This window comes from Lepidochelys olivacea (genome assembly GCF_965140295.1).
Source record: "Lepidochelys olivacea isolate rLepOli2 genome assembly, chromosome: 11".
In the NCBI taxonomy this organism is placed as follows: Eukaryota; Metazoa; Chordata; order Testudines; family Cheloniidae; genus Lepidochelys; species Lepidochelys olivacea.
The window spans coordinates 6,430,739-6,457,625 of record NC_140421.1 but is presented as its reverse complement, the minus strand read 5'-3'; the positions used below and the strand labels follow the sequence as shown (position 1 = coordinate 6,457,625).

Sequence of the window (26,887 nt, the reverse complement as noted above, 5' to 3'; positions counted from 1 at the left end):
TTGCATAGGTGACCACAGACCCAAACCCTTGGATCTGAGAACAATGAAAAAGCATTCCGTTTTCTTACAAGAAGACTTTTAATAGAAGTAAAGAAATCCCCTCTGTAAAATCAGGATGGTAGATACCTTACAGGGTAATTAGATTCAAAACACAGAGAATCCCTCTAGGCATAACCTTAAGTTACAAAAAAGACACAGACAGGAATAGTCATTCTATTCAGCACAGTTCTTTTCTCAGCCATTTAAAGAAATCATAATCTAACACATACCTAGCTAGATTACTTACTAAAAGTTCTAAGACTCCATTCATGTTCTATCCCCGGCAAAAGCAGCATACAGACAGACACAGACCCTTTGTTTCTCTCCCTCCTCCCAGCTTTTGAAAGTATCTCGTCTCCTCATTGGTCATTTTGGTCAGGTGCCAGCGAGGTTCCTTTAGCTTCTTAACCCTTTACAGGTGAGAGGATGTTTCCTCTGGCCAGGAGGGATTTTAAAGGGGTTTACCCTTCCCTTTATATTTATGACAGGCCCTTGGACTGGTGAAAAGACTGATTCTCAGTAGCCTTTCTCACTTTCCCTTATGTCTTTGGGTACGCTGCTATCTCCTTGCTCCAAACTTTCTGGTGAGCTAACCTCCCTGGATAGCCTGAGCCGTGGCAACGCCCACCAGTTAGCAGCCTGGGGCTTGTGTGCCCTGGAAGGTTAGGAAAATACATTCCTTCTACTGAAGCTCCTTTCTGAAAAGTTTCTGGGCCTGAGCCTGAAGGAACTCCTACTGAAATCAATGGGAGTTCAGCACACAGTGATATGCCCCCATGTGAAGAGGGCCAACATTATGCCTATGCCTTTTAAAAACTTTGGGAGGATTTCAGTAATGTGTAGGATGTGTGCTGCACAAGGGCAGATTTTACCCAGGGAGAACTTCTAAGAAGGGACTAGATTTGCAAGCTCTGAAACAAACTAGAAATGGATGGAAAAAACCCCTGTAGTGACATGGTCATGTTCACCTGCATCCATCTCCAAAGTGCAGTGATGCATGGAATATTTGGAGCTAATGCAAACAAAAGCATTGGAATGGAAGGAGATAAGACTTGCTTATGATGGTTTTTAGAAGAGGAGAAAGCAAAATGAGGAGCCATTGCTCAGCAGATTGTGGGATTATATATGGTTATTACTGCCTCCTTTGAGATACTGTACTCCTGAAATGAATGTAGTAAAATAACTATGGAAAAGGTTTTGTGTTTTTTTTAAAACTCTGTAGAACCAAAAATGTTCATCATGTTTCAATTACTGACGTGCAAGAAAGCCCCAAAGATTTTCAGAATTTTGTTTTATCTTGTTGTTACCTAATTACATGCTGAACTGCAAAGACTTGTTCTTCTCTTGTCCAAAAAAAAAAAAAGGATCCAGTCAGTCCATTTTTTCCCAGAGCTTTTAAAATCATATTCTTTGTCCTTAATCTTTTATGGAAAGATTTAAAGGGATATGTTTCCTTTCCTACTTTGTGCACTTAGAATCATAGAATATCAGAGTTGGAAGGGACCTCAGGAGGTCATCTAGTCCAACCCCCTGCTCAAAGCAGGACCAGTCCCCACTGTTTGCCCCAGATCCCTAAATGGCCCCCTCCAGGATTGAACTCACAAGCCTGGGTTTAGCAGGCCAGTGCTCAAACCACTGAACTATCCCTCCCCCCCGTGAACTATCCCTCCCCCCCCGAACTATCCCTCCCCCCCAAGAAAACTTGTGGGTTTTCTATTGTTTGGTTTTTCACAAGTGCTGGGAATCCACAACTGATCTTTTGTTACAAAAGATCAGGGAAAGATTTGTTTGTCTTTGGGTTTGAAAAGAAATGCTATACCCTTTAGATGAATTAGAACCATTCTCATTTTCTTAAATAGTACGACATATTGTCTGCTACATTGTCCGTTACATTTCACTTTACTGTCTTCTTACAGAGTAATAATAAAACCCACAAATATTACTGTAATGAAACAGCTCTAGACCTGTATGCCCTCTGGTGGAACTGATCATTCATACAAAGGAGCCTAATATAGATCAAATATTGTGCAACTGTTAAATGTGTGCCCTATGGAGAGAAAGACGCATTCCTTTAATGTAGTTATTTGCTTGATCGTTTCAGTTATATTTCTGTACAATGGAATTTGTAAGCTGGTGTGAAGGAAGTTTCCAACAAATTATTTGTCATGCTTTTCATTAAAGTTTGACCATTTTTATTTTAACTTCTTTATTATCACTTTAACTTGTGTCACTGCTTTTATAAAAAGAAATGAATGTTGTGTATTGCGCAAAGCTATTGAACTGTACCTAGTTATGGACACGCATTTTATAGGTGGAAATGTGCTTTCCTTTTAAGGAAGCTTACAAGTCCGGTACAAGTTGAGTAAGGATGGCTTCCTCATTTTCACCATTGACGCTGGAAACCTTGCCAACCGGGAATTACACCATGTGAAGATCAACAGAGAAGGAAAAGAACTCATCATTCAGGTATCGTACCTACCTGCCATGGTTTACTTTCAGGGTCCAATTCACTACCTGCGCCCAACATTAATTAGTACCTTACTCCACAAGCAGTCTTGTTGATTTCAATGGGCTTACAAAGTAGGCTTCATGACACTACTTGTGCAAATACCTACTCGCTGGTAGGAGCAAAGGATTCACAATTGGCCCCACCATGAGCAAGACTGGCAGAACATAGTTCTTACCAGACTGCATTTTCAAATGATTTTGTTGATTATAATCTGAAATAAGGCATATGATGCAGATCATTAGATTCATAGATTTTAAGGCCAGAAGGAACCACCATGATTACAGAACCTCACCCACCCAGTCCTGCAACAGGGCCATAACCTCTGGCTGAGTTACAGAAGTCCTCACATCTTGATCTAAAGACTTCAAGTTATAGAGAATCCACCATTTTCTCTAGTTGAAAACAGCATGTCACAGAGGAACACAACCCTCCCCCACATCCAGGGTCTCTGCTAGTCTGACCTTGGGGGAAATTCCTTCCCAACCCTAAATATGGCTATCAGTTAGACCCTGAGCAAGTAGGCGAGACCCTGCATAAGACCTCAGACACCTGGGAAACAATTTTCTGTAGCAAGGCAAAGCCTTCCCCATCTACTGTTCCATCACTGGCCGTTGGAGATATTTGCTAATAGCTGACACACATGAGCCATATGCCACTGTCAGCAGCCTCATCATACCATCCCCTTCATAAACTTATCAAGCTCAGCGTATTGCCGAATTTGAACAACAGAGCCACGGTGAGTGGAAGCATGTGGGAATCTCATTGATTTCATGTGTATGTGTCCCAGAGTTGAATGTAACCCATAGTTTGACTACATGAGGAGGAGGAAGGACTGATAGGGTTAGATTGTGTGACTATTACCACTCACATAAACAGTCCCATTGACTTCAGCAGGACTAGCCGTGTAAGTGCTTACCTCATCAACTGTGACAACTTTCCATCAGCTGATGAGAGCCCTAAAGTCCTGTGCACCACCGCTCTCCAAACACATCATTCTCACTGTCCCTTTGAGAAGCCAGGCCGAGTCCAGGACCCGGTAGGCAGCCTGTTAGGGCTAACAAGTAACCTTGTGCTGTCGTGTTTTTCCAAAGGAAGGGAGGGGAGTGAGCGCACAGCAATGTGTGGTGCTCTCAGACCCCGGGGGGATTCCGGCAGCTTTTTGGCAAGCTTCTGCTTATTTACTAGGGCTGAGTGGTATTTTGTGGCAGTCATTAATTAACAGAGAAGGAAAGGCAGAGACAGGAGAGGAAGAGAAAGGTAAGGAAAAGGCAGTGAAAGAGAGCATCACACTTTCTTTTTTTCTTCAGTTTCAATGTATTGGCATGAAACTATATACAGGTATTGACTAAGTTAATGTAGCACATAAAGCAGGTGGACCCGATTCTGATCTGTGTCTAAAGCAAGCTTCACACTACCAGTTGGGATTTATCCCACATGCTGATCTTGTAATATTCCCTGATATTGCAGCTTTTTCCATGTATTGCTAATCCTTGATGGTCAATTTCTAGCCAGGCTTCATTCGTTTGCCTGTTTGTTGCAATCAAGAGATTAAGAGGTGAGAATTCTCAGTGGGGGCATAAGCACTTGTCAAATATTGTATAGTTTCCTGCAGGAAAGGTTTCTTTAAAATCCTGCTGTATGAATACTCTGACACACTTTTTGGCTTTTTCTGCTAAATTCAAGCACATTCACTTTGCGATCAGCGGGAGTCAGGCATTACGTGTCTCCAGTGTAAAACTTTTCTACAAGGCTGATCTAAGAGACTTCAGGGGTCTCTGCATGCTGCAATAATTAACTGTTTTTACTGACCTGTTCCAGGTTGATCAAGTTCTCAGACTCAAGCACAACCTCTCGGAGATTGACTTCAAGGCCATGAAATCGCTCACCTTGGGCAAGGTCGCAGGTAGGCTGTGCAAATGGCTTGCTGATTTGTCAATTGTACTGTTAAGGCTCTATAATTATTTGTGCAGTGTGGTAGGTTTTTTTTTTTTTTAAACTGTAAGGGCTGAATATAACAGAGCTGTTATTTACATAGTAGCAGAAGCCCAGTGAAAAGCGTGTTGGTAGAAGCTTTGGCGGTGTGAGTTGTTTGCCCTGATAGCAATGTTAACCTCTCACCTCTTGTTGAGCCATCTAGAAAAGGGTGGTGGGAAGACCCAGCCCTCCATGGCAGCATAGAGGCACTCCTGAAGCTCAGCATGCCCTGATTTACACCCCTGTGTGATGTGCAGCTGATTATCCCTATGTGTCTGGGCAGCTCCACGATCTCATCTTAGGGCAGAGCAGAGACATGGCTTCACCTCCTCCCCACCCTCTTTGGGGCCCATACCCCCCACTCCACACTAGCTGAGTACTGCGTTAGAGAAGCAGTCCCTGGGCTCTCATACAGTGTAGGAGCTGCAATTTATTTTCTGTTTACATAGGCCAGGTGAGCTGGGGTGGCCTTTTGATTCCCTGCCCTTTAACACTGCACACCCATCTCAGGACCAGGAAGAATGTACCAGAAGCTTCAGACAAAGAACCCTTATTTTTCTGTTCTCAAGTGGTCCACTTTATGTCCTATGAGTACCCCATTTGTTCCTGATAAGAACCTAATAGGCTCTTTATTATGACTAAAGAATGCTGTTGCCGATCCCACAGCAAACCTGGACATCAAAATCAAGTCTGCCGTCTGGAAGTGCTTACTGCTGAAGTCTCTTTTACCACAGCCATTTAAAGGTTCAGTAATGGCTCCCAAAGCCTATAGAATTGAAAGCCTTTTTGGCAGATGTAGAAAATAAACATCCACTTGTGTCCACTTGTGAGCTATTAATTGTACATAATAACAGCAGCGCACTCGGGATCGTTCTTTGCCAGGTAGTATAAGTAAAGGGATTGATATTTTATCTTGCTGATAGCCAGGGCTTGGCCTGCCTGTAGAGAAAAGGCATCCAACAGCAACCCAAGCTCTGCAGAGCTGGTTTTGGTGCCCTAGTAGTGGTCACTCTTCCATCTGACTCAGTGCTCAGCTAATACCCCAATTGTTCAAGGTCCCGTTGTGTTGCTGAATGCGTCTACTTCCGCCAAATCATAAAACAGAATTCCTCACCGTGAGTGGTTCCTAAAGTTCCTATTGTACTTGTTAGGAGAACAGAGGTTTCAGACAACTTGTGTCATGGACAAATCCCTCTTCTGTTTATGTCACTTGTTCTGTAACTTCAGGTAGATACGTTATTCTTCACTTCCTTTATTAAAGTTCTGTCATGTTGCCTGAGCCAGAAACCTTCCTACCCAAATGGTGGGAGAAGTGACTGCTGTATGTAGAACATGCAGAATTTATCCTACAGAACCCCACTACTTACTTAAACAGTCTCTACAATTTTCTGCTCTACCACAGACTTCTTGTATGGCCCTTGGCAAGTCACTTAGTCTCTATTTACCCTATCGGTAAAATGAGGATAACAGCATTTTGCTACCTCTCAGGTGTTGTGAGGATAAATACAATAAGATTATGGATACTACTCCACTGTATTTGTTTGTTTTGAATGCTAAGTTTATATTTAAATCTCTCTGTCTATGGTACCTACATGTCCCCCAATGCCATAGGATCCAAGCACCTCACCAACGTTCATTGAATTTATCCTCACAGCATCCCTCTGAGATAGGGAAGTATGATCATCCCCGTACTTTGTTGCTGTCGTTTTATAAGCACAGAGCTGGAACATGGCAGGACTTATCCAAAGCTCATTGACTCAACGGGAATCCTTCCACTGACATCAATATGCACTGGATTCAGGTCCCAAATGGCTGGTCCAGAGTCATGCATAACATCAAGGCCTGGCATAGAACACAGATCTGAGCCCCCATCCAGCACCTCCACTACAAGACCATCCTTCCTTGTGGTCATCCCTCTGTGCTAGTCACTAGATCATACACCCTTCCCTTTGGCCTGTTGCACATCAATTGAACCTAAGCATATTTATGTGCATGCAAGTCTTTCTATAAGGAGACGATATCACATAGCACAACATGTCAGATTTGTTTGTCTGAGTTTTCTCTGACTTGACGAATTCACATGTGGTTCTGCTGTGTCTAACCATATTTTCTTTTCAACCATGTAATGTCTCATGTACACAACATAATTAAAACAATGACACGTAAAAGTGGCCATTAGCTCAGTGCTTGGAGTGATCTGGCTTTGTGTTTCCAACCTAACTCAATCTATTTGTCTCGGGGGACCCTCAGGTGTGACCCTCTTTGAAATGCTTTTGGATGGTGGTTTATTTTTTAATGTACTTGTGAAATTTCTTCATTCATGCTGCTACAAGTGTAGCTCTTGCTCTTACATCTGCTGTAAATCTATCTGAGTTGCAGAGAGGAGTGTCTGACTTCCTACATAGTTACTTCTTTGCCCCACCCCCCAACTCATCACCTTACCATTAGCATAGTAGTATCAGAGTTAGGGCGGGGAACGTGGATTACAGGTTAAGGAGGTTCTGAAAATTAATATTATAAAGGTTTCTCCAGCACGTATTTGTGGTGACCTGTCTTAACTTGTGGCTTCTTTACTTGTGAATACTCCACCCATCAGATTCATGATGATAAAACCTGTATAACACACCACACCTTTATGGATTCACTTCCTTCTTTATGTGCCAGATCCAAAACTCATTGAAGTTAATAAGAGTCTTTCCAGTGACTTCAATGAGCTTTGAATCAGGCCATAAATGTAATGTAAATTGGAGGTTTATTTGAAAAACCACATGCTTGCAGTGTGAAACAGTTATTATTTATATAGCCCTGTAAATAAACAGATTGGTTTATAGAATATTTACAGTAAAACGATAGAGTACCTGCCCTGAAGAGATCACAAACTAATTCAGATGCGTCTATTATTAGATAGGGGCACACGCCAGCTGCAGGTTTATTTCAAAAGGTATAGAGATATCACGAATGGGGAGATGGGTGCAGGAAGGCTTCGCTAAACAAGTACCTCCTTAAGGAGAGGTGTAAATGGAAAAGAGGGATGAAGTATAATTGTGGATGGGTGGTCACATTTTTAGTAGTGAAAGCGGCAACAGGTTTCTCAATGAATTAAAAGCTCCTGTCACTGAATATTATAGTACATCTTTCACAGAATGAACACAGAACAACTGCAACCCCATCAGTTCCACACCTCAGCAACCCCTCGCTCACCCTTCTTCTGTTCTTTATTAGCTGGTTTCAGAGTAACAGCTATGTTAGTCTGTATCCGCAAAAAAAAAACCAGGAGTACTTGTGGCACCTTAGAGACTAAAAAATTTATTAGAGCATAAGCTGTCGTGGGCTACAGCTCACTTCATTGGATGCATTGAATGGAACATATAGTAAGGAGATATATATATATACACACACATACAGAGAAGGTGGAATTTGTCATACAAACTGTAAGAGGCTAATGAATTAAGATGAGCTATTATCAGCAGGAGAAAAAAAACTTTTGTAGTGATAATCAAGATGGCCAAATGTATGGCAAATTCCACCTTCTCTGTATGTATATATGTATATCTTCTTACTATATGTTCCATTCAATGCATCCGATGAAGTGGGCTGTAGCCCATGAAAGCTTATGCTCTAATAAATTTGTTAGTCTCTAAGGTGCCACAAGTACTCTTTATTAGCTGTCATCTTCTTGCCCCTTCAGAATCTCTCCCTCCTGTTCCCTACCTGTCCTGTCTTTTCCCACCTCCTCAGAAGCACCAGAGCAACCAGGAGAAAAAAATATCTCTCTGAAGTGCATTTTAGACCTGAAACTGCTTTTGCTGCAAGGAGCTTAATAAAGCAGCTTTGAAGCTGGAGTTCGGTATAAAAGAGGAAGTAGGTTGAAGGCAAGATGGCAGCAGCTAAAGATGAAATGGGAGGATAAGACGAGCTGGCAGAAGGTCTGCTGTTGGTCCCACATCAGAGAGCAGTAATGCCATCCTGCCTGTTCCAGAGTGACACAGAGGTCGCTCAGCCATCACTTCCAGCAATACAGTGTAGCTGGTGTTGTGTCTTAATCCTGAGAGAAAATCTGTGCTCTGTTTTCCTAAAGATAATGCTACCCAAAAGCAGGCTCTGTTCTCTCTCCCAGTCCTGTCTCCCCCTCAACTTCCCTCTAGAAGCTTTATTTTTAGGCTGACTGGTTGTTATTTGAATTGATTGCAGCTGTCTGCTCATGAAAGAAGCATGTTTCCCATTGTAAGCCCTCTATACTTCTCAATTTTTGTTGCATCAGTTGCCTCTTGTCTCATTACAGTGTATGGTGTTGGGAGCCCTGTTGAAACCGAACGGGGTGGCTGCGTTGGGGCACATTAAAATGAAGATGTCACAAATGGGTTTTGACATCTAACAAATATCACATTACAACCTGAAGCAATGCCTGGTTTTAGCTGATAGATGATCTTTAAGAATATATATAAATATAAAATAAATATAAATATAAAAGATGAGTCATACTGAGCTGAAAGCTCTCAAGCACTCCCCACTACGTGAAATGCTCCATAAATTGGGACCACAGGGCCAGCTCATTGTTTCTGACCTTTGTGCCGCGTGGAAAGCCTGGGGTAGTGGTGCCTTTGGGTAGGTCTACACTGCAGTAAAACACCCACGGCTGGCTCATGTCAGCTGACTCGAGCCTGAGCCAGCTGACACAGGCCAGCCGTGGCTGTTTTATTGCAGTGTAGACGTACCCTTCAAGTCACAGTACTTGCTCCTGTCACACTCTGGAGCCAGAGACTGCGCTAAACTGCATTGAGTACCCATGATCCTGTCTCAAGATGCCTATATGGCAACCCCACAATGCCTTTTACTCTGGTCTTGCCCCTTACAATAGGAAGGTCCAGAGTTGGGTGGACTAGAAGCAACTACAATGGCTCTTCCTCCCCCCCCCCCATCCCCACCAGGGTAGTCATAAGTAGGAGAAATCCTTCCCTGGTTTTAATTGCTGACTTTGGGCCAGATTTGTACCAGGAGCGCAGGGGTGCTCCATGCTGCCTTTATGCAGGCTTGGATCTAGCCCAAGATGTTCATTATGTTTCTCCCAGGTCAAACACAATATCAGCAACGCTGCTCGGTTTTGTGGCAGGACACGGCAGCCTATTTACGTGCATAACCATAGAGTGCCTGGCGCCTAGCTGCACATATTCATAATGGATGCAGGACTGAGACCACTTCTCCATCATTAACTCAAAGCCAGCCCATTTGTTCATGGCCAAGAGTAACCTTGCTAAGGTTGTTCAGCTGCCTCAGTGAAACGCGGTGATGTTGTTGGTTTAACTCTCACAAAACCGCCTTTCTATTAGTCAGGCTGAGAAAAGAGGCCAACCATTGCATCAGCATGGGGACGAAATGATCCTTTCAGCCCCCAGCCATGGTCCATCCACTACAGGGTTAAGGCCCACTGAGGGAGAACTTAAACTGGTGGTATACCTGCTTCCACTGAACTCAGTGACAAAACTCCCACTAGTAAAGTGCCTGGTAGGACACCCATGGACTTCAATTGGAGGAAAAGCAAGCCCAAAGAGAGTGGACTTTAATCTTCAGTGCTGTCAAGTTGACTCTTGTCACAAGCGTGAAATTGACTTTTAAAAATAGCTTAGGGGGAATAAAAAGGACAATGAAAAGTGTTCATGCTTTCTCTTTGCCTCACCTTCAGAAGCCCCTTTGATCCAATGCCTCCAACACACTAATAGCATTAATTACGTGATTGGAAAAAATATGTACTTTCAAAGGCAAATTTTTCAAGTCCTTCTTGATTGTCTTGGCCCTTTGAACATAGTTATTTCCTGCCTGTTTAAAAAAGAAATCAGCCCCTTTGCTTCTGAAGAGCATTTTGTAATTGCAGACTTACTTCCAGCAGAGCTTTGAGGACCCACTCCTGCACTTTGGAGTACCTCTGTTGGGAAACAAACACAGCAAGGTGTGATGTTCTCCCTGGCTGGTGTGCACCAGTGCAAAATCTCATTGCCAATTACTCTGCTTCTCCCTTGTAGCTAGCCTGTGACAGTGCCAGGCAATGATGTGTAGTTCTAAGTGCAAGAGGACGTTGTGACTGAAGACTGATTTGTTGTTACTATTAATTTGTATTATCGTAGCTTCCAGAGCCGTAATTAGGATTAGAGGACTCGTTCTATTATGTGCTGCAAAGCCCAAACATAACAACAGACAGTCCCTGTGCCAAAGACCTTTCAATTTGGCTTTTTAAATTATTTAGCCTGTGTTACCATCCAGAAAAAGGAGCCACCATAAAGTTCTCGGCTTTATCATAGTAAATCACAAAATACCTTCGAAACCATTGACCTAGATGGAAATGTCTGGGCAATTTGTCGTACGTCATAGGCACGTCCATTACGATACATTCGTCTTTATGACACTATTTATGTATAACTAAATACTGTAATGAAATCATCAGAAACATGCTGGAAAAGACTCGATCATGTTCTAAATTCAGGGCAATAATGCTCCCCCCTGCAACAAAAAAATCTCGAAAAACCCCGCAAGAGTAAAATGAAAGCAGGCAGAAGCAGAGTGGGGCCTATCCAGTTTATTGCACTGAATGCAGCATGTACTTTTTACCGGCCTTTGGGGCAGGTGGCATATATGTTTACAGGGTGCAAGCAGCTCCTGGACCTCAGAGATACAATATGGGTTCTTGAGGCCAGAGTCGCTGAACTGGAGGAGCTACGGGAGACAGAAAGGTACTTAGATGAGACTTTTGAGAACACAGTAGAACACTCCCACCCCAAGTCTGACAGCCAGTTAAGCACTTCAGAGGAGTCATAGAGTTTAATGTCAGAAGGGACCATTATGATCATCTAGACTGACCTACTGCATAATGCAGGCCATAGAATATTTCACCCAATGATTGCTGTATTGACCCCAATAACTTAGAGAGAATCGTAGAAATGTAGGCCTGGAATTGACCTCATGAGATGATGCAGTCTAGTCTCCCATGTTGAGGCAGACCAAGATATTCCACCACTTTGTGATGGAATATCTTTCAGAATCCAATCTAGTCATGATTTAAAGACTTCAAATGCTGGAGAATCCACTACAGCACTGAGTAAGCTGTTTTCATGGTTCATTACCCTCAAAGTTAAAATTGTGTGCCTTATGTCTGATATAACTGAATTTGCGCTATCCATATGAGAATTCAAACAGCAGGGTCAAACCTGCAAGCCCAAATTACACAGAACTCCCATTGGCTTCATTGAAAAATCTGCATTCTGAGGGCTTTCAAGACTGAACTCAAAACGTAATTGTAAAGAAAACTATAATTCTGCAAGCATGATTTTTGTCTGAGTGTTCTCAGTTTTTCAAATGTAATAGCCCTTTAGTGGCTAATCCAGTTGGGGCCTTAATTCTGATTTCAGATAACTAATGAAACTGTCATATAACATCTCTTAGGCTTTTCAAGCTACCATGAAACATAATTCAGTATTTATTGGGTTTCCCCTTTGGCAGGCGGAGAGGGAACAAAGCAACTCAGATAGTGTTAGCTCTGTGGGATATGAAATATCCACCCTTTGTGTTAGAGATAGTAAAGAAGCAAGAACAGACGAGTTTGGTAATGTTTACTAAGATTTTTGGAACTTCCATAGAGACAGAAGATGCTCTCAATCACTGTTTTCCCATGTTTTTGTAAGATCCACTTCAGAAATATACAGCCAAGGCTTTCCTTCCCCTGGCAACCCCACCATCTGTTGTTACAGGCCTGCCCATCTTAATTTATACAGCTTCCACTTCCCCCTCTGCACACACACTTTGGGAAAGGCCAAAGCATAACTCCTGAAAGTTACAAATTGTATCCTGCATCAGGGATGTATTTCCGTTGAGACTATCTTTGTTGTTGTCATTCAAAACAGCTCTCCTGTAGGGAAAACACAGAATGTTCTGGCCATTTACACCTATGTTTTGCTTGTGTCTGTTCTTACACCTAGAAGATGGCTCTATGACAGTTTCCCTAGTGATGCCGTCTGCAGACTTAGGTGCTATTGCAGGCTTCCTTCCAGCCCAGAACCTTAGAGTGATATCTCACACCTACACTTGGGGTGGCTGAGGAACAGCAACACTTAGTAAAATTATGCCTGAATTTCTGCATGGGAACACATCAGACCTAAGCGTTTCTTCTTTAAAGCCATCTCGGAGAGCGTCAGACAATGATCAGCAGTCATAAGTACCAAAGGATAATGTGGAATTCAGTGTAGACCTGTAGTTTGAGCTGTTTAACTACTTTGCAACCCAAATAGCTTCCCTCACCATCCCCCCAAAAAACCCACTACATTAGTAATTTAGCAAAGTCAATCACTCAAAAGTTTAAAAAACTGCCAGATTTATTGTTACCTACGCAACTTTCATTCTGCTCTCTTGTGTGTCCATCCTGTGTGTTGAATGAGGTGGGGTCACATAGGAACAGTAGTATCTGATCGTAGAACTAGACTTTACCACACTGAATGCACACAAGGATATATCACCTTGGTGTACAAGGTCCATCTGTAAATCCATGGATAATACCAAATTGCATCAACTGCAAGCAGCTGGGTAACTCAACTTGGCTAAGTACTCTGCACAATGATAATACACAGGAGCCAAAGAAATAACTAGTATGTGAAACTGGCTTCTTGGACTTGCCTCCATCCACATTCAACACCACAACCAGGGTGTAAAATAGCAGGCTATGTGAGAAAGATCAACAATTTTCTACTCCCCAGTCCAGGACTAGCCCTTGAAAGAGCTTACTGGTCCAAACCCTGGCAGCCACTGAGATATGATATTTTAATATCAAGCCAGACAGCTTACCACATTGTTGTCATTGGTGTTCAGGGTTTTTTTTTTCTTTCAAAGCTTGTAACCAAAGCTTTGTGGACCTCATCTAGCTCCCATCAACCTCACTGGGTATTGGATCAGGCCCTTTATGGTCCAGAAGATCTTGAAATGTGAACTGTCAACTGTTGGGGGAGGGGGAAATTAATCTCTAAGTCTGATAGTTTTATGAGATCAGCTAATAAAATTATTTAATGTAGACTGGGAAAAACATGTATGATGGTTTTCAAAATGTTCTGTTTTTAAAGGCCATTGTCTTACAACGTGAAAGGGTAGAAACAGACAAGGAAGCTGGGAATCCCAGTTTTGCAATGCTAAAAACTACAAATTTCTAACACTACCAGTAGACAAGATTTCACACCTTGAATGACCACATTCAATGAGGCTTTTTTATTTTGTTTTTTTCCCCTTATATTGGCGCAAGATGTACATAGCAAGTGACAGAGGTCTTAGCAGTATGAATGTCAATTCCTAGAAAGTAAATAAATGGGGCTCATTGAGAAAGAGAAAATGGCTTACCCGTCCTTCACTGTCTTTCTCAAGCATCAGGCATTGCTGCATTCAGAACCATATGCAAAACTTATGCCCTTGAATTAGCTTTCCCCTAATAGGGCCTAACTGTACATGTACTCCCCATCTCCCACCCGTAATCACACACACAGAGTAAGCTATTTCTCCTACAGACTGGGAAAAAAGATAGTGATTGATATTTCTGTTTGTAAATACTTGGGCGTCTCATACCATGGTGACAGGGGCATATAAGTAGGTAGATATATAGGTCTAGTATACTGTGGAATACTCTCCCCAGGGTAGTTTGGAAAGCCCAAGCACATGAGACAGTCAACATTAGACTATATGAAGTACTAGATAATGAGCATCACTGAACAATCCTGTATTGTCAGCAGTGGACAGAGCAGATGATCTGCTAGGGCTTGTCCATCTCTGACAACTCAGATTCTGTGAAACAAATGTTGACAAATGAATCTCATCTCAGGCCTGAAGATAATCAGTGTTACTATTTAACTTATTGATTGTCAGAGGTGGGGTCAGGGAGGAATTTTCACCCAGGTCAGATTGGCAGTGATGTTGGGATTTCATTTTATTTATTTATTTATTATTTATTTATTTTTGCCTTCCTCTGCAGCATGTGGGTGCTGGTCACTTGCCAGGCTCATCTGGGTATATCTCACTTCATCAATTCCCTGACATTGAAGGGACCTCGTGCACTGGTGCATCTTGGCCCCTCTTATTTTCTGCCTGTGGCACGTAATAGTTTAGTCTCCTGTGGACTGGAATAACATGGTCTAATTTCAGTTGGGTTTAGCATCTTAGTGGCCTGCAGGAGGTCAGACTAGATGGCCCGGTAGTCCCTTATGGCCTTACATTCTATGATTTATGGTAGCACTAAATATGTGTTAGGTGCTTTCCAGACAAACAAGAAACTGGGTAGGGGAAGGAGAACAACAGAGGCTATTTATTTACAAGCCAACTCCATTCACTATAAGTAGTATGGTAGATGTGTCTCTTTAAGAGGGATTTAAATGTGGATATCGTCTCAGACCTAAGGGTCCAGTGGAAGAAGGATGTAATTGGGTGAGAAGCTGATGAATGGGTGAATAAGGTCAGGTAAGCTAGCAAAGGGTTTTTTAATCAACCAGCAAAAGGATACATTTAAAACACCTTTCTGATTGTGTTGTGTGTTGCAGATAGTCTGGGGCTAGATTCTGAAGTCCTGAAGGCGAACTCACATGGCTTTATCGGATGCCTGTCCTCTGTCCAGTACAATCACATAGCTCCACTGAAGGCCGCCTTACGACATCCCAGCATAGCCCCTGTGACTGTCAAAGGCTCCTTGACTGAATCGAGTTGTGAATACATAGCAGAGGCTGATGTGAACACTGTCACCACAGTATATTCCTCATCAGGTATGTTCTGTCAAGAAACTAAGGCTTCTATTAAACCAGCATTTTAGAACTCCATGTGGGATTTGCTCCCTCCGTCCCTGCTGCCACGGTTAGTGTGATACTAGAAGCAAGATGGCTTGGAAGCCATCAACACACAAGTGATAGGGATGTACAGGTAAAGCCTATTCAGGTCTGCACCCACTAAAAGGTTATATCCTGGTAATAATTGGAGCCTGATTAAGATCCTGTATTGCCTGAAAAATGCCCACAGGAATGTGACATTATAGGAGAGTAAAGCCTGATTTGCAAAGATTAGTCCAAACTCTATCTCAGGAACATGGGACCTCAATTGCTATTGCAGGCAGTCCGTGAAGTATCATGGCTCCAGTGCTGGAGATTTCAAAGGAAAACAAAAACCTGGTATGGTGTTGCATATAACACAATTGTTCCTGACCCCAGATCCTGACCAGCATATGCCCTGAAGTCTGAAGAATCATGCCATATACTAACTGTCATTTTACTCTAGCTAGTGGAAATCATAGAATCATAGTTGGAAGAGACCTCCGAAGGTCATCTAGTCCAACCCCCTGCTCAAAGCAGGACCAACCCCAGCTAAATCATCCCAGCCCGGGCTTTGTCAAGCCGGGCCTTAAAAACCTCTAAGGATGGAGATTCCACCACCTCCCTAGGTAACGCATTCCAGTGCTTCACCACCCTCCTAGTGAAATAGCGTTTCCTAATATCCAACCTAGACCTCCCCCACTGCAACTTGAGACCATTGCTCCTCGTTCTGTCAATGCATGAGTGTTACTCTGTGTGCCTTTCACTGACTATGTGTATCATTCGCTTTGTTTTAAGAGAAGGTACATAACTTGAATGTTGCTAGCTGGTGATCCTAAGCAGTTCATTTTCCTCTGCAATCATGAAATTGCCCCCTGGGAATCTTAAGTGGTTTGTACATTGTATTAGTATGCCGGGGGGGAAAAGAACCCACAGAGCAGTTGGTAGTACTGTCACCACAGGCAGGGACACACAAGTCGCTGTTTTAGTCGCTAGTTGGATGTAGCAGAGACCTTAATAACCAGAAAGGAGTAAAAAATGGAAGCGTTGTTTTTTTTTTTTTTTAATCCTTTGAACTATGAATTCACTTTATCTTCCCTGCTGGATAACTCATCAAGCTTCCTATGTTTTATATCCTAATGCCATTTATTTCCTTGACATTTGGACTTGCAGCAGATCCCGCTTTCCTTCAGCTTCTACCCATGGTATTCAGCAGAAAACAAATGATGCTATTAATGTTTTGCATAGGGAGAAATAATTACGCTTGCTCTCCGTGTGGGGAATGGATTCCAATGTATGTGTGCTTGGTTTTTTAACTGAAGAAACATGGCTTGTTAATGGTGAATGGTTTAGGATTGCTCTGTGTGTGCGGGTATGCGGGCATTCTCACGTGTGTTTACACACAAACTCTCTTCATCACTCTGTGGGTCAAATTTTGCTCTCACTTATCTCAGGCCAACCTATAAAGTCAAGAAGGGGACATTTTAGAATAAAGCCTAAGTCTCAAAGAGGGAGTCAAAACTCTAATTTCAGATATAATGGGGCAGGATTTAGACTTTCATATTTAAATCTTGCAATTAACTAGATGTAAGGCAGTTTTAAGGTAGATAAGCACTCAGATATCAGCTAATACAGAGTCATGGTAAAAGCTCAATGATACCTCTGTCTATTTCTGCTTTAAAATATGGTCACCCTTTTATCATGATAACTGATACCTAATATAACCTCAACATTCAAAGTGGACTTGTTTTATAGATCTCATTGAGACTTAAATCAAGCCAGTTCTGAAAACTGTATGTTCTATACTGTGAGTAGTGGTTATATAAGAAATTCCATTTTGTATTCCATTATACTTTATATTATTTTACATATAATTTATTCTGATAGATATATAGAGAGAGACCATATTTTAAGGAATAATCACAGGAGGGCAGAGTTAAGGATTAATCTTCAGCTTTACTGTGCATTTCTCAGTTTCAGTTCTTAATTTCTCATCTCTGCATGTCTGAGAACAAAAAACAAGCTTTAAAGACTGCTGTACGTATGTGTGCTGATTTTCTAAGCCATTGATAGAGCAAAGATAGCTGCCTGGAAATCCTGCTGTGAATGTGTGAAAAAGCTTTCTGTGCTCATAACTTGAGAACAATTAAAACACTTTCCTTCAAACTTGGAATGTTTGTTAGATCTTCAGGAAAGTTTCTTAGCAAACTACTTTTGAACAAAATCCACTCATCCAGGGTTAATTTATCCATGCCCAAAATTTCTGATTGGAACATCTGAGAGGAAAAGTGACTTCCCGTGATGATGATATTTTGTAATGCTCCATAAATCAGTCTCTCTTACGTGGTAGCACATATACCAGTTGCCACCCCAACTCCACATTGATGGCACCCAGATGTTTTACTCTAGGATGTTTACAGTATATTAAAATACTGCAAATATCACAGTATATTAAAAATGTTTTTTTCAGAAAATATGTATTAGTGGTCACTACTGTATTTTGAGGGTTAGATCCTCAGCTGCCAGTTTACACCAGTGGAGGATCTGGACCTTGTGTATTTAAATTATATCCCCCAAATATTTTCATAAATCAGATATTGTACCAAAATTTTTTGCTTGTGGAAGTCTTGTGAGACATTGCATGTCCCCATTTCACTGAGGTGCCCTTTGGTGCCAGTATTCTTCATGCGTTATCTCAAGGGTCATATCTAAAAGGAAAAGAATGTCCTATTAAAATATCATATGAGACACAGTGCTTTTTTTCCTCCTCGGCTGCAGAATTTACCATGATCCCACAGGGGGAGATTCTGCTGTCACTTGCCATCTGCTTCTCTGCAACAAACACCTCGTTGTCTTGTATCCTGATTTTATTTCTTGGGTGAAACATAATTCGCAGAACCTTTAAGGTCTGTCGACCTGCATTCTGATTAAACCACAGAAAGAAACTCAAAGTTACCTTTAAATCCCCAACACTTGTTTTGGATTTTTTAAAAGTCCTTTAGCTTCAAGTAATTTTTGGTCAAAGACGAAGGACTCTTTAATAGCATGTATGGCCAATATTTTACACAATGGATGTGTGGATCAAAAGTCTCGCCTACCCCTCATTCATTTTATGCAATCTCAGCAGGTGACTTGTGACACCAGTCAGAATTCTCTCTCCAAGCCGTAGGGGCAGCTCCTCAGAGGGAGTACCTTGTCATAGCTTTATTGACTCCATTGTCTTCAACAGAGTTATGACAATTTACACTTGCTAAAGATCTGCCTCATGGTGTGCAAAATTAGCTAATAGTCAACTCATGTATAAACCAAGCTTTTCTGGTCTAAAACAAGTTAGCGTTTCACAAGGTCTGCTTGTACTTGAGCAATTCCTTCTCAAGGTACCCAATCTCCATGCATTGGGAAAAGAGAACTTGCAAAAGAGCTGAAATGGGTCCTACTTGGGGAGCCATATCCCAAATGGGTGACTCATTATGTAATCCTCGCTAGTGAGCATTTATTTATGTCATCAGTCCCGTTGACTTCAAAATCACTTCTGTGACTGCATCTGCTCTGAACATCAGTGATCTGCAGAAGTGTGAACCCTCCTCCCCCAACACTGTTAGTTTGTAGGCATCTGTTTACAAGAAGGGAAATGCTTTGATCTTTAAAACTGGCAAGAGAACTACTTCTCAAACCTCAGAATGCCTTCAGCCAGATTCTCTGTGGCCTACAGTTTGTGAAGCTATTTACATCGGTGAAATTGGGTGTAAATGGTATCCATTAGCACTCGCTTTGCACTAGTGTAAATGACTGCCCAAGGTGCCGGGCAAAGGAGAATCAGGCTCTTTGTAAATACAAAGAGTGCAAAGCAAAGCTGGGTAAAGATGAAAATTTAGCCCTGTCCAACACACAAATATGCTTGTTTGTCTGAAGGGAAAAATTCCACTTAATGGAGTGCTAAGAGTCTGCCGAGTCAGCTACTAAAGCAAGAATGTTCAATAAGAATGAGGCATTGCAGCATTTTGCATTTCTTTCTAAGGCCTCCACATCTCACCTTTGAAAGGAGCAGCCTGGCAATGCCGTACAATCTGTTCCTGAGACCGTCAGATCTCGCTCCCAAGTACAGGCCTATGTGTGATAACCTGGAGGCTTGTAAAAGGGGAGAACAGCAACTCTGCATTCCTGCAGACAGAAACCAAAGAGAGGAAAGGGTGAGCTGAGATGAAAGCCCTTGTGTGAGGATACAGACAGGCTGGATGGTTCAGACATAGAGATAGATGTGGGACATGCGGGGACAGCTGGTGCAATTTATCATCGTACTATTGGCTTTCAGTGAGGGTTTGACCCATAATCTGGATCTGGATTTGAAGCTCCCAAAGTGTAAGGTGTTTGATGCTCATTTTTGTTTGGATGAGATATGGAAAAGCTGGCTCTGGGAACCCGCACACTTTGAGGGTGTTTGGATACAGGAGTTTGGAACCCTGATCTCTTTAGAACCCTCTAGATGCTCCAGTCTCTTCAATTAAGAGGGATGCTCGCTGTGCTGTGCAGCAGAAATCGTTTGGCAGACCCTACGTGCCAAAATCAGAAAGTATTCCTTCTCAAAGTTCAAAGGAGTCACAGAGGGGACATGGGTGCAGATTAAGTATGGGAATGGATGTGGTAACACAAACCAGAAGGACCTGTAGCAGATGAAGGGAAAAGATCAGAACATGTCCAATTTAAATGCATCCCACTGACAGCTTCTGCCCTTGGAACATCTGGTATCACCATTGTTCTGCATTGAAGAGAGAGATCCCTTCCAACAGAACACCCCTCCCCCCTGCCTCCCAGACACTGTTTCTCTCCCTCAGATTGAACCTGACCCATATATCCTATATTAGCCTCCTCCCTTTCCAGATGCTTCTTGGGGCTTGTCTATACTACCCGCTGGATCGGCGGGCAGCGATCGATCCAGCAGGGGTCGATTTATCGCGTCTAGTATAGACGCGATAAATCGACCACTGAGCACTCTCCCGTCGTCTCCGGTACTCCACCAGAATGAGAAGCATAAGCGGAATCAACAGGAGAGCATCAGCTGTCAACACCATGGTAAGTAGATCTAAGTACGTCAACTTCAGCTACACTATTCATGTAGCTCAAGTTGTGTATCTTAGATCGACCCTGTGCGGTAGCGTAGACAAGAGCCCAGGCTTGTCTCTTTGGCATTGTAACATTGTTCAGCCTGACAGCGGCTCCCAGCAGGCTACCTGGGTCAAATGTCTCCCTACCATTGTAAGCAGGTGCATTGTGGTAGGATTATAGGGTGTTGGTTTTACCCATTTAGTTTCTTCTTGCATTTTTGGTTTGCAAGGCTTTGTCTCTGAAAGTGCCTGAGGGTATTGTCCTGTGTTTACCTGTTTTTAAGAGGGCTCTTCTTTGATCAAATTCTCTAATCCCCAAACCACTGTTTTAAGGGCAGACCAGGGTAGGTAACTTCATTCCAAGTGCTGAAGCAAACTCAGCACGTTGCCTATAGACAATGAGCTGTTTTGTATTTAATCAACTGCAGATCCCTTTGGGAAGTCGGATGAGCGGGAGCCCCTCACCAATGCAATCAGAAGCGATTCAGCTGTCATCGGAGGTAACCTCTTCTTTTATTTTTCTTTTGAATGATGCAATCAGAAAATATTTTTTTCCAGAAAACAAGTACAGCAGCATCCTACCCTCATTTTCTGCTCTACTCTAACACATGGTTATACAAGGCTGCTGCTGCTGCTGCATTTATTATTAATATTAATTATATAACATTGGCAACATCCCAATGTTCCAGTCAGGACCAGGGACTATCATCCCACATGCTCCCTAAACAAAGAGAGAGATGCAGTCCATGTTCTGAAGAACTTAAGCCTTTTCAAAATACAAAATAGCATCCGTTTCTCTGAGACATGGCTCAACTGTGAGTGCTACACGCAAATACACACCTCTGACTGGTCATGTAATGTAGCATTCATATCTCATCTATCTTCTGAACTCTCTAAAAGCTAAGTGTGGTGTGTAATGGAATTCCTGAGACCATATGGAAACTCTCTTACAAGCCGAAGCATCTGTTGATTCACAAGTGGTCCTCACGCCATCATGTAGTGTTTTCCACATTCCTTTAAAAATCAGCATTTATCCCAAGTGTCTGTTGCTTTGTGGTAAGTTGCTTTTCATGATACCTAGACTCTACGGGCCAAATTCACAAAAATGTAATTTAAGAGAGAGCCCTCAATGAATAAAGTTTGCCAGAAAGGGAAGTTGTGGAGTCACGAGGGAACAGAATTTTCAAAAGCACTCAGCCCTGACCTAACTTTGCTCTCATTGAAGTCAATGATTGACTTCAAGCAAGCAGAATTAGACCAATGTTGAGCATTTTGAGAATCCCACCCAAGGCGGCTGTATCCTCCCTCGTGCAGGATAGAGAGCCCCAGTGCTGCCATCTGGGGGTAAGTCTACACAGCAGCTAGGCACCTGCGGCTGGCCTGCGCCAGTCGACTCAGGCTCAAAGGGCTGTTTTATTGCTGTGTAGACTTCCAGGGTTGGGCTGGAGCTCAGGCTCTCAGACCCTGTGGGGTGGGAGGTCCCAGTGTTCAGGCTCCAGCCCAGTCCTACACAGCAATGAAACAGCCCCAAGCCCCTCATGGACCAGCCGTGGTTTTTTCTTTGCTGTGTAGACATACACTGGGAGGCTAGGCTAGAGGCCTGGGTCCAGACTGAGATGCATTTGTAACCCATACACCTCCTGGGTGTGGTGGTCTGTCTCATCTAGTGGCACCAAGACCACTTAAAGAGAGATAAAATGAGTCTGCTCTACAGCCTTAGCGAACAGGGAGTTGGCTTTTAGCTCATGCTGTAGAGGCTCATGCTTTAAGCTCGAGAGGTCCCCGGTTCAATCCTGTCACCGCCGACAGGGGGTTTGTCGGTGTTACACACTGGCTTACAACATCTGCTAAGCAGCCTCCCCTGATAAAATCTTTGTTTCTGTTTTCCCTTCCTGTTCTTACTTTCCCCCCTCTTTCCCCAGGTGTAATAGCAGTTGTAATATTCATCATCTTTTGCATCGTGGCCATCATGAGCAGATTTGTGTACCAGCACAAACAGACACATCGAAGTAGCCAGGCAAAAGAGAGAGAATATGCAGAAAACCTCGACAGTTCCTTTAAAACTGACATTGACTTGCAGAACACAGTGAGTGAGTGCAAACGGGAATATTTCATCTGATGGACTGTGTGGTTCCTTCTTACTCTCCTCCCCACACCTGGCCTTTTTTTCTTTTCTTACCCGTTAATTTATTTGCCAGCTTTTAACCTTTTCAAAGGACACTGCCCTGCACAGGAGAGATTGGCAGACACTTTAATGCCTCATTCCCTTCACAAAAACCTGCCACAATTACATTGGCATCTCAAGGGACCTGCTATTCTACTCTGGACAGAATAAGTTCACGCACTTGCACAGTTGCCTACTAAGTTTCTGGATTTCTCAAGTCTTATGTTGTTTTCTGGAACCAATTAACTCACCACTTTGTATCTGACCTGAGCTATATAAACTAGAGGTAAAGTACTGTAGCTAAATAAGTAGCATCACAGCTTTTGGGACAGGGTAGCAGGAAAGAATGAGACCAAAATGCCTGATTTATTATAAGATGCATTTACACCAATCATAAAGTCACAGCTAGATCCTCAGTTGATGTAATTTGCCATGAAACCGTTGACTTCCATGGAGTTACACCAGTTTTCACCAGCTGGGAATCTGGCAGGAAGTTACAGTTATTATTTTCTCTCTCTCCTTAAGCTCCTTCCCCCATCCTGCTGTCCTTTTACTGTAACTTTTAGGCTTACAAATGTTTTTAAAAAATACAGGAATACTGATAACAGCTTTGGACAACATTATTCCAGTGCACCTTGTATACCTCCGTCTTATAAGTCTGACTATTTAGAACCAACATACTCTAGCATAATTCTAGCTGAAGCATGGAAAATAGTACCTTGAAACTTAAAGGGTTTTAGGAGGCTTCTAGGACTTAGGTGCTCTATACATTTCTCTGATGATTTGTCTGAAACATTAGAAGTGCAGCATACACGCGCTAACATCATGTAGAGAATGATCATATGCTGAGGTCAAACACTTAAGCGATTGTGGCAAATTAAAAACAAACACAAGAAGAAGACAAACCCACCCCACCCAAAACATGAGATCTAAATTCTGCTGATTCATATAAACAAGCCAAAATTGTTATTAAATTGCTTTAAAAAACTGCATGAATGAAGCGATGGTGCTTCCTGTTTGTAGAAACCAGGATGTTACCTCTCAAAGATAAGGAAAAGGTGGCTTTTAAAAAGTTTAGTGAGACAAAGTAGACGAGGTTAATATCTTTGAGTGGACGAACTTCTGTTGGTGAAAGAGACAAGCTTTTGAGCTTACACAGAGCTCTTCTTCAGTCTAAGCTTGAAAGCTTGTCTCTCTCACCAACAGAAATTGGTCCAATAAAGATATTACCTCACCCACCTTGAGACTCTCTAATATCCTGGGTCTCACATGGCTACGATAACACTTAGTGAAATTCATTCACAAGGAGAACATTTTAAAGGAGCATGTACAAAGTTCTGGATTTTTAATTTTCTTCTGTCCCTTTCTCCAGTGGTTTTCTGTTCTCTTCTGTTTGGGGACACTGGCTAGCGGAAGTAAAAGGGACTCTAATCTGCCTCCTCTATTCTTTCTGACAGATCACTGAACGTGGATTCAAATCTTTTTCACACAAAAAATATTGCAAAAGAAAATATGTCATAACCCACAAGGGGGGGGGGGGAGTTTGGGGTTTGAACCCAGCATGACCTTGCATGATGATCCCATCCCAAATGCTAGATGAGCCCTGACAGTGTGTTTAATGCCATACAGGGCCCATCCTGTGAGCTTAACAGTCTAAGGATCTGATCTAATGCCCATGAGAAAATGGGAGTCTTCCCACTCATTTCAGGGGGCTTTGATTCAGGCACCAGGGAATCCACCGTACATCAGGATTCCTTGGCCCCTTTGGAGTCCCAAAGGCATTTCCACATGGTCACAAGGGTTTGCACTACCAAATCTTGCTGCAGGAAAGGGATAACAATAACAAACAATAGACAGCAGTGCAGCTGCACAAAGCCTCAGGTGGCCAGGGCATGGATGACCATATGGCTGTATAGCTGGAGAAGAGAAGGCTGGGGAGGGGTTTAAATAAATGTAGGGAGCTTGGATTAATGGTTACAGATGATGGCTGATAGGCCTCAGGGAAGTAGATTTTGAGAAGGAATATGAGACAGTCTTGGTTTGATATTCAGCATGCTCACTATGTTACACTACAATCCTCTTTGGTCTTTTGACCATCTTTGGGGGTGAGTGTGATAAGTAAAAGCTAGGCCAATACAGTGATCATTAGGGCAACCGACCTGCTTTACAAGGCAAGCTTAAACTTAAAGGAAGGATGGCGCTGCTTCTCCCAGCTCCTGCCAGCCAGCAGCCACTGCGTCTTGTGCCGGCTGCTTGTATGACATTTGGTTATGACTGCCTTTGCATGCCATGACTCATAATGATGGACTCATTAGCAGGAAGATGCAGAAAGGCATGCACCTAATGAGATCCTCCTCAAAGAGTTTCTTCCATATGTAAAGCTGCTCTGCATGTTACAGGGGGGACAAGCATACTTAGGAACAAATGTTCATCTCCCTCTTTCTGTGGATTCCAGGTTTTTCTTCATTATTATCAGCATGGTTTTGTCCAAGTTATCTCATTTTGAATGTTCTCACTGAAAAGGAGCTATTAATTCCCCCAAACAGGTATTGCCTTTAGGAAGAAGAGATGGGGGATCAAAATCCACATTTTATTCAGATCTCCCACCACCCATTACTGTGCCATGTATTTTTCCCTCCTCAACATGGCAGATTATAAATCATCCTTGGGCTTTGCTACATATTCTTCTTTTCTTGATATAAAAGTCACAGTAAGATATAGTGAGTCTAGCCCCAAGCAAATACAGTAATTAAATGGATAGAAAAGGGAAGGGTTGAGCAATCAGTTAGAATCCCCTCATTATTCAAGTCACTGAGAGGACAAGATTGCTTCGTGCTGTCCTAGAGTCTGAGCTTGCAAGGTGCTAAGCATTCTCAAGTAGTGATGATTGGAGGAATGAGCGAATCAAAACAGACATTTTGTCTCACACACACACACACACCCAGCCCTCACCCCTTGGTTCCTGCGCATGGGAACAAGTCTGGCCCACCTCCAAAAGCATGCAATGTTGGCCAAAGAGGAGGTGCAACCAGGATGTCCAAGAGATGCTGCGATTCTGCCCACTACACCCTCTACCACCTTAGGCCACAGAGCTACCAGTGGATAGCAAAACTGCCCAGCAGAACGTAAGAACAGCTATACGGGGTCAGACCAAAGGTTCATCTAGCCCAGTATCCTGTCTTCAGACAGTGGCCAAAGCCAGGTGCTCCAAAGGGAATGAACAGAACAGGTAATGATCAAGTGATCCATCCCCTATTGCCCATTCCCAGCTTCTGACAAACAGGCTAGGGATACCTGCAAAGCAGAGTAGCAGAGTATCACGACCACAGCAGCTAGTTAGGTGTTATTTGTATCTGGAAGAGTGTTGGTGGCTCCATATATAGCTCTGGGTGGGTACATGCATGAGAGGTGTGGATGTGAGTGCACACACAATCCCCAATCCAGCAAACCACATCAGCATATATTGAATTTAAAGCATGTGAATAGTGGCATTAACGTCAATGAGATTACTCAAAGAATCACAATCAGTGCTGCAAAATTGTATTCACCCGTGGGTAATTCTTTTGATGAGCAAATTAAAGGGTTTTTTTTTCATCACCATCATTAAACATCACAGTACAGGGCAGGCAAATAAGATTAGTAAAGTTTCAGGAAAATTTAGTTAGGCTGGTGTGTGTGTGTGTGTCGGGGCGGGGCATACACATGAGGACAGATACATCTATCTATATACATACAGATATACTGGACATAATCACGCAGCTATTCAAACCAATAAAAACCTGCTCAGACAAGTTAACAAATTGTGTATGCACATTACACACAAAATTATAAACTAGGGTATTATATTCTTGCAATGAAAAAAACAATGGAAAGCAACAAATTAGCATCCTAGTAAATGAGACCAAGCTGCATTAACTGTAGGAAGCAAACAGTCTGACTAACTTTTCCTTTTTTTAGTGGTTTGGATCTGCTTTCTTTTATGCAATCATCATCTGTTTATTAATATACTAACTAGAACTGGTCCAAAAAATAAAGGGAAACATTTTTTGCAAAAAGAAAACTTCAACATTTCAGTGTTGTTGCCATTTTGTAGAATTCTGAACAGATCCTTTTTCCATTTATCACAATTTTTTTAAAATTTTTCTTTGTCTTTTCATTTTAATTTGTCTCTTACCGAAAACCCAGTTTTCAGTGGGGAAACAAATTTCTCAGTAAACGAAATTTTTTGAAAACTATTTCCATAACAGTAGCTCAGAAGAATTTATGGACAATTCTGATCTTGTGGAAA

At 42.4% G+C, this 26,887-nt stretch overlaps 1 protein-coding gene across 1 annotated transcript in view; it reads left to right on the top strand.

Moving 5' to 3' along the window:
- Window positions 1-26,617, top strand: part of CNTNAP5 (contactin associated protein family member 5) — a 414,335-nt gene extending 387,718 nt beyond the window's left edge. The window contains exons 20-24 of the mRNA XM_084643956.1: window positions 2,375-2,505; window positions 4,367-4,451; window positions 15,076-15,294; window positions 20,864-20,935; window positions 22,358-26,617. Of these exons, the coding sequence (XP_084500082.1) occupies window positions 2,375-2,505; window positions 4,367-4,451; window positions 15,076-15,294; window positions 20,864-20,935; window positions 22,358-22,554 (704 nt within the window). The 3' untranslated portion in view covers window positions 22,555-26,617. The remainder of the gene's footprint in view (window positions 1-2,374; window positions 2,506-4,366; window positions 4,452-15,075; window positions 15,295-20,863; window positions 20,936-22,357) is intronic.
- Window positions 26,618-26,887: the final 270 nt, after the last annotated feature.